The 19,940-nt window shown below is 38.5% G+C and overlaps 1 protein-coding gene across 2 annotated transcripts in view; it reads left to right on the top strand.

The window, feature by feature from the left end:
* Window positions 1-16,414, top strand: part of LOC126248422 (transcriptional adapter 1-like) — a 177,804-nt gene extending 161,390 nt beyond the window's left edge. For both annotated transcript variants that reach the window (XM_049949389.1, XM_049949388.1), the window contains 2 exons: window positions 12,777-12,949; window positions 14,703-16,414. In XM_049949389.1, coding sequence (XP_049805346.1) covers window positions 12,777-12,949; window positions 14,703-14,787 — 258 coding nt within the window. In that variant the 3' untranslated portion in view covers window positions 14,788-16,414. The remainder of the gene's footprint in view (window positions 1-12,776; window positions 12,950-14,702) is intronic.
* The last annotated feature ends 3,526 nt before the right edge of the window (window positions 16,415-19,940 follow it).

Below are 19,940 nucleotides of genomic sequence, written 5' to 3'. Positions count from 1 at the left end.
GAATATACATATCATGTCATGTTTATATTCGTATTATTCTTATGCCTTGCCTAATAGTGATACAGTCAGAATTGAAGCAGGGGAATTGACTAGATTTTTAAGTCTAAGATGAATCTAATTTCTGTGCAGAATATAATTACTAAAGAGGCGTCTGCAAAGATTTTCAAACAGAGAAAAGTTTTTGCTAAATTCTCGTTCAGAACATCTTGCATCATACACAGCCTATTATTTGGTTGTTGTTGATCATTGTCAAAGAAAGCAGTAGTGTAAGTAACAACAAATAGCAGTCTATTGCCATTGTTTCGATAATGAGACGATTCCTCTCTGTTCTTTTTTTTAAATCGTAAGCGGCGGTAGCACGCACAAAAGCAACCCATGCCGCGAGCGGCGACAGGCTGTAAACACTCATTATCAGAACGCGACGAACAACGCGTGACACAGTACAGTAATGCATTTTCAGCTTAGAGTGACGTAAACACCTCTAACAAAGAGAACGGCACTTATCAGATGAAAGAAAAATAAGCAATCAATTCAAACCAGATGAAGCATGTGAAAAAGGAAGGGTACCCGTGTAAATACGGACGGAGCACCTGACGCATAGCAATGACTACCTGGTAAAGCTTAACTGCTAAGCTTACGACAACCAAACTACTGTAGCTGTATCGTCATTTATTCGACCTAAATTGTGTCTCATATTACAATGGACCAACTTTGTTTCCAGTTGGAGGTGTGGCCTAAAACTTTTCTCTCTGCTTCGAGTCTCAAACTTCAGGTGCGGCTTAGATTCGGAAAAATTTTTTTCCTTGATTTCGAGTCTCATTTTTCAGGTGCGGCTTAGATTCGAGTGCGGCTTAGATTCGAGTAAATACGGTAAACATGCCAGAACCACCGTTACTGTGCTTGATTGTTCCTCCACTTTTCTTGCACCCACTTCACATTTTGACTGCTTACAGTTCCATATCTTCACCTGCTGGCAGGAAGTGGGACTGTTATTTTTTCCTGCATACTCCACAGGTGCATTGATTAATGAACACACCTACAATGATTCATTGTTCAGTGATGTGTACAGCCCACATTGCAGCACTCAGAACACCGCCAGTTTAATTACAACCACCTGATAATATATGGGATATCAACTTGCAAGCTGTAGAATGGGAGAGTCATGTAATTAAAACTAGTGCCTGGGGAAGGGAGTAGTGTGAGATTGTCCAACAATTACTTTGTGCAGATAATTAAGGACCTGACACATTAAACATAGTATTTAGCAGGCACAGACTTTTCAAATTGGTTAATTTCTAGGAGGCTGTAATAGTATCAGTGACTATGAGTGTTACAAGGAATATTTTTAAAAAAAGGTAGGAAAATATCTTTGGATAGCAAGAGTGGTAGGAGACAAATTACAGAATATCTAAGTAGCCAACATCAAATACTCAGGTCTGAGGACAAAAATGTGGAGTGCAAATGGATAAAACTCAAAAGTATTTCACTACTTGCCTCAAATAAGCACCTGCCAGACAAGGCTGGGTGGGACAGAAAAGACCCATGGTTTAATAGTCATGTGAGAAAGTTGCTTCAAAAGCAGATAGCTTCATCACGGATCAAAGTAATATCAAAGTATAGTAGAGGAAAGAAAGCTGAATAAAGGCAAAATGACTGTACGTGGAAAGCAGTGTGAGAAGCTTTCAATGATCTGTTTAAAAGTCCAAAGAAGTTTTGGGTCTATGCAAAGTCTGTAATCAGGTCAAAATCATGCGTTCAGTTGCTCAGTGACCATACTAGCACCAAAATAGATGATGACAGAGAAGGCAAAAATACCCAATTTGTTCTTCTGAAATTGTTGCACCTCAGATCATCATGATGTGGTTCCTCCTACTTTCAATCATCCTATGGTTACCAAAATGGCACATATTGAAATACGTAATCATGGAATAGATGCTGTTGTTGTTGTTGTTGTTGTTGTTGTGGTCTTCAGTCCTGAGACTGGTTTGATGCAGCTCTCCATGCTACTCTGTCCTGTGCAACACAATAGGTAGCGGGCTAAAACTTAACAACAGTGAGAAGACAGCTGGACCAGATGAGAGGTTTTATAATGATAATAGGAGAGAACCTGCTTCCCATTGAGCTGTAGTTTTATCATAAGTTGCTGAAACAAATCGTACCTAGTGCTTGGAAAAAAGCACAGCTCTTTCCCAGTTTCAAGAAGGGCCATCAGTCAGAGGCACAAACTTATAGACCTATATAACAATGTCAATCTCTTGGAACTATGAAACATGTTCTATGCTCACACATTATGAAATTTCTGGGGAACAAAAATCTCCTCTTTAAATCCAATTGGGATTCCATAAACAGAAAGGAGGTAATTTAGAGAACGACATCTGAAGCTGACTGCTGATAGATTCAACTGCCACCAACAAACATCACACCTAAGGACCATGAAGATAAGATATGAGAAATTAAGGCTCATACGGAGGCATACAGTTACCCGTTTTTCCCTCACTCTATTTGCGAGTGGAACAGGAGGAGAAATGACAAATAGTGGTATAGTGTACCCTCCACCATGCACCGTAGGGTGGCTTGCGTAGTATCTGTTTGGATGTAGATGTAATTCTTTCCATGTCTATGGTATACTCAAGTAAAGCCACATGGGCCCCTGGGTCTTTCTAAAAGCAGAGCACCTCAGGGGACTCGGCCATCATTGGCTGGGTATGGGTATAGCAAACCTGGGTTTCCTTAGCTAGGGACTGGAGAGTGCCTCCAATCCCCTGTAACCATAAGCTCTGCGTATGCTTCAGTGACACCATGCACTGTGGTGGACAGTGGAACTTTGGGTTGTGTCATGGGAACAGGAGGATCGTATAGGTCTTTTTTTTTTTTTTAAAGTGGGACTCTTGTTGCCCCAGCTGCTCATGGAATGTCCATGAAGCCTGTGTACAATTCAAACACCTTCAGTGGTTCGGGTGGTATGTTGGACCTTGTGTCGCTAGGCTACCTGAGATATCTGTCAATATCATAGGAAGTGCTAATAGTAACATGTCACACCCTGTGATAGATAATGTTTTTATTGTAAGTAAATGTGGGAAAATTTGATGCATTGCTACATAAATAAAATTATATAGTGACTTTCAGGGCAACTTAAATCTATCAAGAGGCTGTGTAAAGGTACACTCCTGGTTAAGGTGACAAAAGCAATGTATTAAATCCCAAACCATATGGAGAGTATGCCATCAAGCTAAGTTGAATACTGTGTTAAATTGCTGTGAGTCGTAACCTGTCAGGATATCATAGAAATTAATGCCAAAGAACTGCAACAGGAATGGGAAAGTAAAGGTGTCAGGTCAGGAATTTTATGAAAACAATAAATGTTGAGCTCAAGAAGCTACCATCTTTTATTCTCATGTTCAGTTACCAAAACTGCCTTTGTGTACAGTGTGCTTTATTGATCTTAAAGTTAGGCTCTACATACCCACCCCTATGCACTGCTTGGAGTGTCAACACTTCAGTCACACCACTGTGGTTAGCAAGGGTCAGGCTGCATGTCGACGACATGGTTCATCTGCCCATGAAGCGCTGTGCCAACAAGACTATCAGATTTGGAGAAGAAAATCTAGGTAATAAAGGTTACCCTACACATTTCATATTCTGAGGTGGAAAGGGTATTTAAGAACACACAACCACCCACTTTTATGAAACCATTTGCTTCAGCACTGAAGTAACCTGTACCGGAGACAAGTTTCAGCACACAGAAATTGAGAGCTGAACAGAGCACAACAGTGTGGAACTGTAAATTTAGCTGCAAACCTGCACCACTTGTTAAACGAACAAGTTTTCCTACAACTGAAAAAATGGTGGAACCAGACCATACTGCCAGGAAGAATGACACACCCTCATGACAAGCAAAGGCCCATAAAAATGTTTTTATTAAAACAACCAGCGGAAAATCCAGGATGGAATGTAACAATATTATGAGAAGGAAAGTTGCTACTCAGCATGTAGCAGAGAATCTGAGTGGCAGATAGACACAACAAAATGCCAGTAACAAATAAGCTTTCAGCCAACAAGGCCTTTGTCAACGATAGATGGCTCTCTCTCTCTCTCTCTCTCTCTCTCTCTCTCTCTCTCGTGCAGATGCAACTCACACACACAACTGTGGTCTCTGGCAGCTGAAGCCACACCCAGTTGTGTGTGTTTGTCTCTGTCATCTATTTTTGACAAAGGCCGTGTTGGCCGAAAACTTATTTGTTACAGTCTTTTTGTTGTGCCTATTTGTGACTCAGCATCTCCACTATATGGTGAGTAGCAACTTTCCTTTTCATAATATTATTTCTGTTAAAACAGTCTTAACACTGTCCCCAAAATCTGAGCTGGAAACAAAAATGCTCAGGTCCAAAACTGTCAGAACATGCGACCTTGGTCCTGTCTGACGGATCAGATAATGACCATATTATTGATGGTATGGATGTCAATGTCTGTCTGAGGGAACTGGCAAGCCCTAAAGTAACCCTTCTCCCCACCCACCCCCCTCTGCTGCAGACTCCCCACCATGGAGGAATTACAGCTGGAAAGACAGACGAAAACCTCACTGCCAAGGTGACTTCCATACTACAGTGGAACATGAATAGATTTGAAACATGTGGAGGAACTAAAATTTCTAATACAGGGAAGATCCCTGTTTTATCTTTTTTCCTGTGTTTGTGTATGCATCAAACACATTTTAAACTATCTTAACAACCTTGTGCTAAGGGGCTGGACCCTCCACCAAAAGGTTGGCCTGAATGGGGAAGGGGCCAAAGAAAAGATAGCTGTGTTTGTAAACAGCACATACCATTCCTCTGCTGTATCTCAGGTTACTGATGTGCAAGCAGTAGCAGTTTAAATTCATATCAGTCAAAGGATCACTGTATGCTGTCTATATGTCCACCACAAGAACAACTTGTTTATGGGAGTCTTAAAGATCTTATAGACATACCCCTTGCTATTTCTCCTACTGGGACACTTCAGTGTGTATAATGTGTTATGTGGCTCATCCTCTGTCTGCCCCAGGGATCAAATTATAGAGAATCCTGTGATGTCTCAGTTAGCTGTTTATCATCAACGTAGGCAATCCCGCACATCTCAGCACTGTTATTGGGTCTTCCTCAGTCACCTCTTTTTGTTTTCCAACCCTCACATATTCTCTTTGGTGGGAACTTACTGATGACCAGTGACCACTCTCCACCTGGGATCCATCTGCCAGATGGAGCAGTCCTTGAAAACAAGCTGCCAAGATGGATAAACAGCAGAGAAAACTGAACCTGGACAATCTGCAGCTGTTTTTGAACACTGATAAAGTGTCAGAAGTGGGTGTACCACATCACAAATGTTATCCACCTTGCCACAGGTTGTCCACCCTGAAGCGCTTATGTCATCTAGAAAGGCAGCCTGTACCTTTTTGGAGTGATGAGTGGTGCCCAGTCATTTGGATGAGACTGCAGCTATACTATGATATAAGTATCAACAAACATCAGAAACCCTTGCAATCTATCGAGTAGTGAGGACCAATGCTTGATGAATAATCAAAGGCAGGAAAAATATCTCACAACAAGTATTCCTGGATGCTGTCAACTGCTCCTCTTATACAAGACTATGGGATGCCGTCAGGAATATTTCCACTAACTGCAATCGGTCACATATAGAAGCGAAAGTGAAGCAGGAGTATCTCCAAAAGACACATGGAGATATTGCCCAGACTATTACAGATCATTTTGTTATGTTACTGCCACTAACAGCCAGGATCTAGCATTCACCATGACAGTGTGACCATGGAGAGTGATGGGTTTGACTTCAGGTCCAACAAGTCTGAGTTGTATAACTGCTCGCTTCTCTGTATGGGAGTTGGATTCAGCACTGTCTGAGGCACACAATATTGTACCCAGTCATGACTGAATATAATACAGATTGCTGCAACACTTGTAAACAGTATCAGAGGAAAGTTTTCTAGGTTTTAATTCATTGTGGCAGATGGAACAATTTCCCAGCATTCACATTGTACAAGCATTTACCCTGCAGGGGCCGAAAGAGGACACAAAACAACTAACAAAGTGTGCCAACCCTGAGAATGTGATGCTAATTTTTTTATGCATAATCAGCATACAGGTTTCACTTGGTGCAATGCATGCTACATTACATTAATACTTGTTCCATAGATCATGAATACATTTTATAATGATGTGGAGCATGTTAGTTTAATGTAAGTTTTCTTTACGAAATTTCTTTAGACGTACTACTTTATATCTGTTGAGTAGGAGTCGACATTCAGAAATTCTTTTAATTTTTTTTAAAGTATTGGTTGGCTATCTGTCAGGCTTTTAATGCTATTTGGCAGATGACCAAAGATTTTTGTGGCAGCCTAATTCCCCCCTTTCTGTGCTAAAGTCAGATTTAACCCAGAATAGTGAAGATCATCCTCTCTTCTAGAGTTATAGCTATGCACTGCACTATTGTTTTTGAACTAGGTGGTTTATTAATAACAAATTTTGTAAGTGAATATATGTATTGCATAGGTACTTTGAATATCCTGAGCTCCTTAAATAAATGTCTGCAAGATGATCTTGGGTGGGCTCAAGCTATTTTTCTGATTACACACTTTTGTGCAATGAATACTTTTTTTCGTAATGATGGATTACCCCAAAATATGATGTAATATGAAAACAGTGAATGAAAATAGGCATAATAGGCTAGTTTATTGTTATGTTTATCACCAAAATTTGCAGTAACCCTAATAGCATAAGTAGCTGATCCTAATCATTTCAGCAGATTATCAATATGTTTCTTTCAATTCAATTTCACATCAGTGTGCACACCCAGAAATTTTCAATATTCTGCTTCAGTGACAGACTTCTGTTCAAAGTCTATATTTATCAATGGTGTTGTGTCATTTACTGTACAGAATTGTATGTACTGTGTTTTCTCAAAATTTGTTGAGAGTCCATTTGCAGAAAACCACTTAAAAATTTAATTTTCTGAAAGACATTATTTACAATTTCCTCAGATGATTTTTGTGTTTTGGGTGTGATTATTATAGTTGTATCATCAGCAAAAAGAACTAGCTTTGCATCTTCATGAACATAGAGTGGCAAGCAAGAACAGTAAGGGACCCAAGACTGAACCCTGTGGGACACCATTCTAGATACCTCCCCAGTTAGAGGACTTTGCTGATTTTTGCAGACTATATGTACTATTAAATTCAGCCTTCTGCATTCTCCCAGTTAAATGAATTAAACCATTTGTGTAATGTCCCACTCATACCACAATACTTCAGCTTATCTAGAATAATTTCACGAATCACTCAGTCAAAAGGCTATGAGAGATCACAAAATATCTGAGTGGGAGGATGTTTGGTTGTTCAGAGCATTTAACATTTGATCAGTGAAATATCATTTTCTGTTGATAAGCCTTTCTGAAAACCAAATTGATATTTTGTTAGTACTTTATTTTTACAAATATGTGATGCTTCTCTTGAATACATTACTTTTGCAAGAATTTTGGATAAAGCTGTCAGAAGTAATATTGGGCAGTAGTTGTTAGCATCAGACCTATTATGCAGTGGTTGAACAATGGCTTATTTCAGTCTATCTGGAAAAAATTACGTGTTTCAGTGAGCTACTACATATGTGGCTGAGAAACATGCTTATCTGTTGGGAACAACCCTTTAGTACTCTGTTGGAAATGCCATCAATTCCATGTTAGCATTTACTTTTGGGTGAATTTATTATTTTCGTAATTACAGTAGGAGAGGTTAGTTGAGTCAGACTCCATTGGTACTGCCTCTTCCATATGCTGCATTGCATTTTATAATGAATATCTGGATCCTACTTTCTCTGTGACACTTTAGCTGGGTCCTATTTTCTCTGCAACACTTAAAAAAATGATTATTAAAAATGTTTTCTGCTTCTGACATTTTGTTAACAAACTTTTCATTGAGTTTGATAGAAATACAGTCTTTCTGTGCTCTCAGTTGCCCTGTTTCCCCTTTTAACAATATTCCAAATTGTTTTAGTTTTATTATCAGAGATGCTAATCTCAAATGCATGTACTTCTGGAGTTTTTAATAGCTTTTTATAATATGGTGCAGTAGTTTTTATAGTGTTTCGCTGTTTCTGGACGATTACTCCTCCTAACTATAAGATACATTTTCCTTTTCTGCTTACAAGATACTTTTATCCCTTTAGTAAGCGATGGCTTTTTAGATGGTTTCTTACAATTATGTTTCACTGTTTTGTTAGAGAAACAGTTTGCAAATATCTACACCTACATCCATACTCCGCAAGCCACCTGACGGTGTGTGGCGGAGGGTACCTTGAGTACCTCTATCGGTTCTCCCTTCTATTCCAGTCTCGTATTGTTCGTGGAAGGAAGGATTGTCGGTATGCTTCTGTGTGAGCTCTAATCTCTCTGATTTTATCCTCATGGTCTCTTCGCGAGATATACGTAGGAGGGAGCAATATACTGCTTGACTCTTCGGTGAAGGTATGTTCTCGACTGGGTTTCACACGATCGTCTTTTTCGAAATCCATGCTGATTCCTACAGAGTAGATTTCTAGTCTCCAGAAAAGTCATTATACTCGAACATAATACGTGTTCCAAAATTCTACAACTGATCGACGTTAGAGATATAGGTCTATAGTTCTGCACATCTGTTCGACGTCCCTTCTTGAAAACGGGGATGACCTGTGCCCTTTTCGAATTCTTTGGAATGCTACGCTCTTCTAGGGACCTACGGTACACCACTGCAAGAAGGGGGGCAAGTTCCTTCGCGTACTCTGTGTAAAATCGAACTGGTATCCCATCAGGTCCAGCGGCCTTTCCTCTTTTGAGCGATTTTAGTTGTTTCTCTATCCATCTGTCGTCTATTTCGATATCTACCATTTTGTCATCTGTGCGACAATCTAGAGAAGGAACTACAATACAGCCTTCCTCTGTGAAACAGCTTTGGAAAAAGACATTTATTATTTCGGCCTTTAGTCCGTCATCCTCTGTTTCAGTACCATTTTGGTCACAGAGTGTCTGGACATTTTGTTTTGATCCACCTACCGCTTTGACATAAGACCAAAATTTCTTAGGATTTTCTGCCAAGTCAGTACATAGAACTGTACTTTCGAACTCATTGAACGCCTCTTGCATAGCTCTCCTCACACTACATTTCGCTTCGCGTAATTTTTCTTTGTCTGCAAGGCTTTGGCTATGTTTATGTTTGCTGTGAAGTTTCCTTTGCTTCCGCAGCAGTTTTCTAACTCGGTTGTTGTACCATGGTGGCTCTTTTCCATCTCTTACGATCTTGCTTGGCACATACTCATCTAACGCATATTGTACGATGGTTTTGAACTTTGTCCACTGATCCTGTACTTGAGACAAAACTTTCGTGTTGAGCCGTCAGGCACTCTGTAGTCTGCTTTTTGTCACTTTTGCTAAACAGAAAAATCTTCCTACCTTTTTTAATATTTCTATTTAAGGCTGAAATCATCGATGCAGTAACCGCTTTATGATCACTGATGCCCTGTTCTGCATCAACTGTTTCAAATAGTTCGGGTCTGTTTGTCACCAGAAGGTCTAATATGTTATCACCACGAGTCGTTTCTCTGTTTAACTGCTCAAGATAGTTTTCAGATAAAGCACTTTAAAAAATTTCACTGGATTCTTTGTCCTTGCCACCCGTTATGAACGTTTGAGTCTCCCAGTCTATATCCGGCAAATTAAAATCTCCACGCAGAACTATAACATGGTGGGGAAATCTACTCGAAATATTTTCCAGATTATCCTTCAGGCGCTCAGCCACAACAGATGCTGAGCCAGGGGGCCTATAGAGACATCCAATTACCATGTCTGAGCCTGCTTTAACCTTGACCTTCACCCAAATTATTTCACATTTCGGATCTCCATCAATTTCCTTCGATACTATTACACTTCTTATCGCTATAAACACGCCTCCCCCTTCACTGTCCAGCCTGTCTCTGCGGTATACATTCCAATCTGAGTTTAGGATTTCATTACTGTTTACGTCTGGTTTCAGCCAACTTTCTGTCCCTAGTACTATATGGGCATTGTGACCGTTTATTAATGAGAGCAGTTCTGGGACCTTTCTATAGACGCTCCTGCAGTGTACTATTAGCACATTAATATTGTTAGTCCCTGTTGCATTTCGCCTACTCCTACCTTGCTGCGTCTCAGGAGGCGTTCGGGCCTAGGGAGGGAATTCTCTAACCTAAAAAACCCACATGTGCACTCCACACGTACTCTGCTACCCTTGTAGGTGCTTCCGGCGTGTAGTGCACGCCTGACCTATTCAGGGAGACCCTATATTTCTCCACCCGATAGCGGAGGTCGAGAAATTTGCACCCCAGATCTCCGCAGAATCGTCTGAGCCTCTGGTTTAAGCCTTCTACTCAGCTCCAAACCAGAGGACCGCGATCGGTTCTGGGAACGATACTACAAATAGTTAGCTCTGATTCCACCCCGCGAGCGAAGCTTTCCGCCTTCACCAATTCCGCCAACCGCCTGTATGAACTGAGGATGACCTCTGAACCCAGACGGCAGGAGTCATTGGTGCCAACATGAGCAACAATTTGCAGTCGGGTGCACCCAGTGCTCTCTATCGCCGCCGGCAGGGCCCCCTCCACATCTCGGATGAAACCCCCCAGCAAGCAGACAGAGTGAACACTGGCCTTCTTCCCCGACCTTTCCGCTATTTCCCTAAGGGGCTCCATCACCCGCCTAACGTTGGAGCTCTCAATAACTAATAAACCCCTCCCCCCTTGTGCCTGCTCGGACCTTGCTGAAGGAGCGGCCACATGTCCACTCACAGGCAGAGCGGGTGATGCTACACCGCCAGCTTCCACATTGACCCTCCACCTCGTGCGCCGCAAACGCCGCTGAACCCACCACTCCCCTTGGGGAGAGGGTGGCCGAACCACGCCCGGTTCCCGCGAAGATGTCTCGACAGCAGGGACAGTGGGTGAAGCATGTAACACCTGGGGTGTACCATGCGACGCACCGGACTCCCCACTGCCGCTACACTCCGAGGCAGCAGCCTGAAGATGGCTGACCGCAGCCATCAACATGTTCAGCTGTTCGCGAACAGTGGCCAGCTCCTCCTGCGTCCGTACACAGCAGTCACACATCCTATCCATCATACGAAATCAATTTACTATAGAGAGTTAATCAACTTTTAACGAGACTGCTAATTCACTAAAGGCGGCTGATAGTTGACTAAACTGTGGTTGCTAGACACTTCTTGTAGAAAACAACGAAAATAGCACTATGTGTCTCTGGACTGTATTCAAAACAAACACTAGCACTACTGGCACTACGGCTGACTAAAGGGACTCTCTCTGACTGTATTCAAAACAAACACGAAATCTATGGCACACTATTACTAGCACTCAACAGTTAAAGCTTCCTAAAAGCAAAAACACATGGAAGAACAAGTGACAAGTAAGAAAAATACAGTTAATACTTAAATTAATGTAGCTCGCTGCACAGCAGACGTGAAGCAGATGGCAGTTACGATGACCTGCAAAGGTATCATGAAATAGGTTAAATTTTTGGTTAGCATCAACTTCCCTGTACGCCTCATCCCAGTAAAATTGCTGCAAGCTTTCCCTAAAATTTGCTGTTGTTAAATTGTTAATTGAATGCACTATTTTGGAGGACTGTTTCGCATTATTGTATGGAGCTATGTCATATACTGTAACTAGCTGTGCATAATGATTAGATAGCGTACTCAACAGGAAAAGTATTTATTTGGTTAAATTTGCCTTGGTCCATAAAAACATTATCTGTCAGTGTGCTGCTTTCCTGTAGTATCTGAATAGAAAAATCAATAACTGACATCAAATTGAAAGAATCAAATAATACTTCAAGGTCAAGCTTTCTATCAGTCTCTTTCATCAAATTTACATTGAAATTGTCAAAAACAATAATTTGCTTCCCTCTGTCTGACAGATAGCACAACAAAGAATCCAAGTTTCAAAAATAGCTGAAAATTTCCCAATGGGGACCTATACATAGCTACAGTTATAAAAGTACCATTATTTAGTTTCAAGCTCACACGCGTATGCTTCTGTATGTTCCTCAACACAAAAATTTTTAGTTTCTAAATGTCCCACACTATGACAAATTTTAACATATATGACAAGTCCTCCTGTCTCCATAGTGTCTCTACTTACATGTGCTGAAATTTTATATACACCTACATTTATCTTTTCCATATATGTGACTGTATGATGTTCAGCCACAGTGCTGTAGCCACAATGCAAAATTATAATATTCAGATAGGATTATTTTGCTTGGTGATTGTGCTGTTTTCGACAAAGCAAGCTAAGTGGCATTAGGAAAAGAAAAATAGTTTTCTGAATTTTTCTCCAAACATGAAACTCTTACCACCGAGTCATCACATTTTTGATATCATTGAAACTGTAGAAGTGGTTTACTTATTAACGGAATACTTAAAATTTGTAAAAGCTGTACCAAATGTCACCACTATAAGACCAGAGTGTAGTCTCAGTGTGCATCACAAGTTTTCAGATTCTATCAACTATATATTAAAATTAGTAATTTTGTATCAACCATACAGCAATGTGCAGGGTACAATAACAGTTTACTTTAGTCTTTCTATTTGCATTTATATATTCTCTCTGTATTAGGTTGTGTGTTGTAGACATAAACAAGTACTAACGTTTATAGATGTTTTGATTACCATAGTTGTTTTTGTTTCAATTTGATAGATTATTTTTACTTTACAGGTGCATCGAAATGTGATTCCATCTGCAAGTGTAATGTCTCTTCTGGAGGAGAGAATTTTTGATCGCCTAATTCACCGGACTCATGAGGAGATGAGGGCTAAGCGTGTTCTTGATAACTCAATGTTTCTTTCAACTGATCACCATAATTCCACATTTAAATCAAACAATGAAATGTGAGTGAAAAGGTTCAATAGTACAAATTAAATCAATTTCACAGGTGTTCATATCCACATTTCTGCAGAAAACATAATAACGGAATGTTACATTGCTTGTAAAAATTCAAGAAAACCAATCATATTTAAGAACATTTGTGGCATATTGCTATAAGTAAAGTATGAATATTCAGTTTTGTAAATTACAATTGTCTGACTGCTCCTGTTGTGAAATAATAGCTACTTTCACATATTGAAATCGTGGAGATAAGAGAATGAAGATTTTGAAAGAAGGGAATATGATTTGGTGTGAAGAGTGAAGGAAGAGAAGGAAGAAGTGACAAACATGTGACAGCCTGTTCCAGTTAATTTTTCAAAAAATGGGAACTGGAGAGGGATGTTTATAGGATTGTAATTAGGACATTTACTCTTTAAGTTGGTGAAAAGAAAGACACAGAAACGTGAACTGCAGAGATCATTTTTGTACCTGGTATACCTCTCAGCATGAAGCTGGTTTGATCCATGATAAATTCCTCGTAAATTCCTACACTATAATAACAGGTGTTCAGCTAGTCCTTTATGCACAGTATTATGTATAATGAAATGTCATATCTTTACCCTTCAAGTTGGTAGTTCCCATGCTTGCACCTAGCCTATTGGTGATAGTTTACATGATCAGGTGGCACAGGAGTGCAGCATTTTATTTAAATTATTTCTTCAGTGTAGGAATTGTGTGTTGAACAGCGATGAAATATCCAGGAATTCTTAACAGTAGACCCTTACTACACTCAAGACATACATGATTACTTGAAATAAACTTTGTTTGATAGTCTTTGAAGTAATCTTCAAAATAAAGCCCACTATCTGCAGTATGTGCCCATTACTTTCCAGTAGTTCTATTATGAGACATAGCCTCAAATTTTTCTTTGCATCTTCCTTTGCCTTTTCAGTGCTCTGATAAACAATAAATGCACTGTACACTTGAACATTAATGGCCTTCTCAATATTTTCATTACCACTTTACATATATATATTTTTCTTTCTTTTCACGAGGAAAGTTTGTGGTTCCTGGTTTCTTCCTACTTCCTCACTTCCCGATGAAGGTCTTAATGGTGCATCAGCACAAACATACCTACACTTAACTAATGAAGTAGTGATGCCCGTTGTCTACAGATGGCAGAAGAATGCAGTTTCACATGAGAAACTGCAACTGGTGAGAATGTGGTCTTATTACCACAAGTGCAGAAGCTCAGAGAGCACCAGTGATTAACTCAGTTTCCTGCCTAGAGAGGTTAACTCATATAATAAACACTTAAGAAAAAACTTATTTGAAGGAATACTAAGCATGCATTAGGTGTAAGAACAATAATAAATTTTTCAGTTCCATTGAAGAGCTATAAACTCATAACTCTGGTTGTATATACAGTAGTGTGTAGATTAAAATCTCCAGAGCAGCACTTAGAACACTATAGAGGGCTCCTATTTCACAGACAGATAAGTTTTAGTCTGATTGATGATGCTGCAGGCAGAAAGTTTCTGCACCAAGTCACTGTAGTTTGCTATTAAACTTGTAGTATGATTTGTGCAGCATGTATGCAGTAGGTGATAAATCTTCCAAATACCCGGATCTTAGTAAAAACAGTGTTCACAGATCAGTGTGTTGCATAAATAATTACACCATGAATATACAGTTTATTATGTAATGCAGTATCAGTATATTTAAATGAATAAAATGTATCATTGTGAGGTATATATTGATAGCATTCCATGTAAGGTTTCAGATTATGCTCAGAATTGTGGAAATGGCACAAATAAAAAATGAAGTACAAATGCAAAAAAATTTTATGAGAGAACAATAAGGAAATTTATAAAGTAAGTATAATGTAGAAGGGACTGTATGTTGTAAGAGACTGTAATAACGATAAGATGATGGCATTTAATGAAGTGCACTATGCCACAGGTTGGAAATGGGAACCAAGGAGACGACTATGGTGTCGCAGCTGCTTTATGTTGGTTAAGGTGGTGGTAGTTGCAATGTTTACTATTTCAGTAGTGAAATACTTAAGAATTAAAACAAAGCAATAAATTTGTTATGTAGCTATGTGAATGTGTATATGAGTACATGACCATTGTTCCTTGTAATATCTGAAGTGATATGAATGAGGTAGGTCATGTGAAAACAATTATAGACTGTTAAACTAATTATAGATTAAATATACAAAATTATGCTATATAACTGAAATTAATAATTGTTATTATTAATCATGAAACTCAGTATGCAAATGTAAGATATTACTGGTTTTTTCCCTACAAATATAGATATTGAGTAGTATTTTCCCTCACTTCATATAAGAAGGTGAATGAGAGCAGTTTTATTGCACAGAAATGATAGGGCCCAGAGTATTTTTGGTTGCTTGATTTATTCACGAGAGGGAACCAAACAGCAAGGTCATCATCAAGTGGCAGCAAGATGGAAACACAGGTAAACCAGGAACCCCTGAATAAAGTTTGGAGGAAAAGAGTCTTTTAAGGTTTACAACATAGGAGAAGTTGGCGAAAACACTATATGGTTATAGACTTACTAGAGAAGTGTAAGAGGGGAAGATAGCAATTTTAAGCCCTTCTACATTTTTCCATCTGCTGTTGCTTGGCGCATAAATTTTCTCTGTCCATAGTATCTGTATTTTCAGTTTTATTTCATGGTTCTTAGCCATCTTGCAAGCCTCAAAAGAGCTCGGCTGCAAGGAAATCATATGTAATGAGTCACCATTAATCATTTCTGTTTTATGTACCTGCCTGCTGCTCATCACTTTCTTTTGAAGCTGAGTGGTGGTTGAATCTCTAACTCTTTGTTACCATTCCATTATTGTACCATCTGTCATGTAATACACAACTTCGGTACTCGTTTTATTATTTGTTATTGTTTTTACCACCACATTGCTATATAGAGAGTAAAATAAGCTAATCACCACATCGCTATATAGAAAGTGAAATAAGCTAATCACCAATGTTTTAATTCTCTCTGGTGTATCCATCAGAAGTAATATTTCATTCCATGAGATAGTGTTGAATCATGCAGTGCAGGCTTTCACAGGCAGTATTTACATCCTTGGTGGATTTTTAATGAGCATTAGGCCAGGCTCTTAAGATACGTTTCTGTGCCTGATGTTGTATCTGCATATACTGGAGACTTCATCAAAAGCTAGGAAAACTGTAATGGCTGCTATATTATCTTCAGTGGAAAACAAGAGCCACTTTGTACATCATTTATCTGTTCTTAATTTACTAAAGAGAGATGCCCACCTTGAATACTGCTCTGACAATTTAACTGTGGAATTTTGATCCACTTTTGTAGAAAATCTGTAGAATTGTGTATACAGCTATATTAGACCATGTTAGTGTTCTCAGAGTGGGCTTGCCTGGGGGAAAAAAAAAAAAGAAAGAGTGTTGACTGTCTGATGAAGTCTGCAGCATTAGTACATGAATGTTACACGCAGGAACATGTCTTCAATCATGGTCTGATGTCCATATAATACAAATGATCAATGACATAGTGTTGAATTTTATTCAGTCATTGTAACAAAAATTGTAATGACTGTGATAATATCGTCAGTGGAAAACTAGAGCAACTTATTTACATTGTTTATCTGTTCCTATTTTCGGAAGAGAGGTGCCCACTTTAAATACTGCTGTATCATGTTAGCTGTGGAATTGTAATGCATTTTTTGTAGAACATGTGTTGAATTGTGTATGCAGCTTTAAGCCCTATGTTTTGCTTTTTATGACTGCCATTACATGTTTTTATTGATTATGTAATGGCAGTTGGTTATGTTTATATTAAGTACTATTTTGTCAGATACACAGGAACTATTCTTTTAAAACTTTTGTTTATTGCCTAAAATGTAGACATAGTTCCATAAAATTATGTTATTGTTGTGTTTATATTAAGTACTATTTTGTCAGATACACAGGAATTATTCTTTTAAAACTTTTGTTTATTGCCTAAAATGTAGACATAGTTCCATAAAACTTAAGATGTGCACTTTCTATTCATAATAGATACTCTCGTTTGATTTTGTCTTTAAATGTAATGAAACATTATTGAAATAAGCTGCCCCTTATTTAATGGTGCATAAATTTCATTTGCTTATATGGTTGTGATCCTGTTTGTACACTTGATGCATATTCTTTCATCCACTTTAAATGTAAACAATGTAAATGGAGAGCAGTGCTCAGAGTAAATGGCATTGTCTTTATGTTCCATCTTACCATAAATCACAGCACTTTGTGTTCTTATTATTAAAATGTCCTCATGATTCTCTGAAGTATTGCAGTTTGTAATTTGGTTGATTCCATATTTTCTAGGGTGTGGTCGGAAGGCTTACCAAATTTTGTTGAATTGTAGAGGCAGTTAAGCACTGCAGGAAGAGAATAAAATTAACAACTTTTGGTTTTGTATAAATTTTTAACCATACCTGTTGTTAATTGCATACACCTTTAATTGGGAGTATTTAATTTTACTGTTTTGTTTGTGTGATTTGAGAATGTTTATACAAGTGTAGACCAGGAAGGGGTTGATTTCTTTCTTTCTCCCACTCTGCAAGTAGCCTTCAGATGCTATTAGTAACTCTTTATTGTATGGTATGTGCTCATAGAAATTGTCATGTATTAAAATGTAATGTTGTCTTCTATACTTGGATGGAAAAAAGTCTCTATTTTCTGATTTCTGACTAAGAAGAATTTGCTGAAATATTCACAGAATGCCGAATGTATGACTCAGATCTCTTGAGTTCTTGTACTTTTTTTCCAATACTGGGTGCTTCAAAAATGTCACAAGGAAATGGAGTAACTTCAGCAAAATTTCTTAAATGCAGTCAAAACTTTGACATAAAGAAATTTTTATATTCTGTAAGTCCTTATTGTGGTCTTGAAAGAAATTATTAATAAGACAGTCAGTGGACTTAAGTATATTTGTGTGCATTTGTTAAACTTAAAACATTGTAGAGTTAGTTATTCAAAATATACAGAAGAGACATGAATAAAAAGGTTGTGTAACATTTGTATTATTCAGTTTCCTCTGAAAAACTCTAAATGTTTATACATTATGTTTGAAAACAAAGCAGTCCATTGGTCCTTTCAAGGTAAGTGATAACCAATTTCTTCTTCTTCAGAATTGGTAATGTGCTGGTTACTATTTTCTTCTCTTCATTTAATTCAGTTCTTTGGAACATCCCCCACACCCAAAGAAAGTTATTGTATGAACAGCAATTTAATGATTCGGGCTCAAAAAAGTCATTAAATTGAATTACACACTGTTTTTGTGTAGGAAAGCGCACACAGGATTATGAACTATCCAATATACTCTAGTGTGTAGTGTCAGTGCTTTTTACATGATCTCTGCACCAAATATGAGTACAAAATTTTCATTGTGTAAAAAAAAACCATTACGCAGATAATTTTATCCACTTGAACACTGATATTAGAACATTACCTTCATATATAGCAAATGCTGACAGCAAAAGTTGTTAAAATTAATTTCTGTGGGTGAATTCCAAATGTACACACATTCAGGTCTCAGGAATTTAATGGACCTTGTTTTCCTCTATTGCTGTATTGATAGCTGAAGAACAGTTATTAAATTATTCCTAGATCTGTATCTACATGATTACTTTACAGCTCACACTTAAGTGCCTTTCAGAGGGTTCTTTGAACCTCCTTCACATTATTTTTCTATCATTCCAAACTGTAAGAGCAAGCAGGAAAAATGAACTCTTCAATCTTTTTGTACAAGCTCTGATTTCTCTAGTTTTTATTGTGATGAACATTTCTCCCTATGTAGGTTGGCAACAATAAAATATTTTCACATTCAGAGGAGAAAGTCAACTCTCTCATCATATCCATGACACTCTCTCCCCTACTTAACGATAATGCAAAATAAGCTGCTCTTTGGACTTTTTCGATGTCCACCATCAATCCTGAACCACACAGGAATACTCTTAACAGAGAACAGACAAGCATAATGTTGACAGTCTCCTCAGTGGACCTGTTTCATCCTCTAAGTGTTGTGCCAATAAAACATAGTCTTTTGTTTGCCTTCCATGCAACATTATCTGTGCGATCAGTCTGGTTAAATTGTTTGTAATTATAATACCTAGGTATTTAGCTGAATTGACACCCATTGAATTTGTATGATTTATCATGTAACTGACATTTTAATGAATTTCTTTTCATACTCATGTGGATGATCTCTCTCCTTTTTGACATTGCAGTTCCCTTTGCAGTTAGATAGAATTAGTTACAAAACCCAAAAGTCATCTGAAGGTGACATCATTACTTACCTGACAAACCATATGCAGGCAAACACACACAGATATAGGGTAACAATTATTGAACTATGTATTTAAAAAAAATTAAAACAAACGTAAATTAGTTACATTGGCAATGATGTGGTGCAGGCGAATAGAGAAATTCTGCATGACCCACTGAAGTATCCGAACATTATGCTGTTGATGACCTCATGAATTGCTCTTTTCAGCTCAGCAATGGTTTTGGAGTTATTGCTGTACATCTTGTCTTCAAATATAGCTCCACAAAAAGGCGTCACATGTGTTCAGAGTCGTAAACTATGGCGGCCAATCAAGGCCCATGCCAGTGGCCTCTGTGTACCCCGGAGACAGAATGCAGTCCCCAGAGTGCTCCTCCAGAACATCAAACACTCTCCTGCTTTGATGAGGTTGAGCTCCGTCTTCCATGAACCACATCTTGTCAAATTCAGGATCACTTTGGATAATGGGGATGCAATCATCTTCCAAAGCCTTCACTTACACTTTTTGGTAGTCGCCGTACCATCAAGGAATATCGCACCGATTATTCCGTGACTGGTCATTGCACATCACACAGTTGCCCGTTGAGGGTGAAGAGACTTATTGATCACGAAATGAGCACTCTCAGTCCCTCAAATGTGCCAATTTTGCTTTTTGACGAACCTATCCAAATGAAAGTGAACATGTGT

This window comes from Schistocerca nitens, chromosome 3 (assembly GCF_023898315.1).
Source record: "Schistocerca nitens isolate TAMUIC-IGC-003100 chromosome 3, iqSchNite1.1, whole genome shotgun sequence".
NCBI lineage: Eukaryota > Metazoa > Arthropoda > Insecta > Orthoptera > Acrididae > Schistocerca > Schistocerca nitens.
Note: the sequence above shows the minus strand (reverse complement) of the source record. Positions and strands in the feature narration are given on the sequence as shown.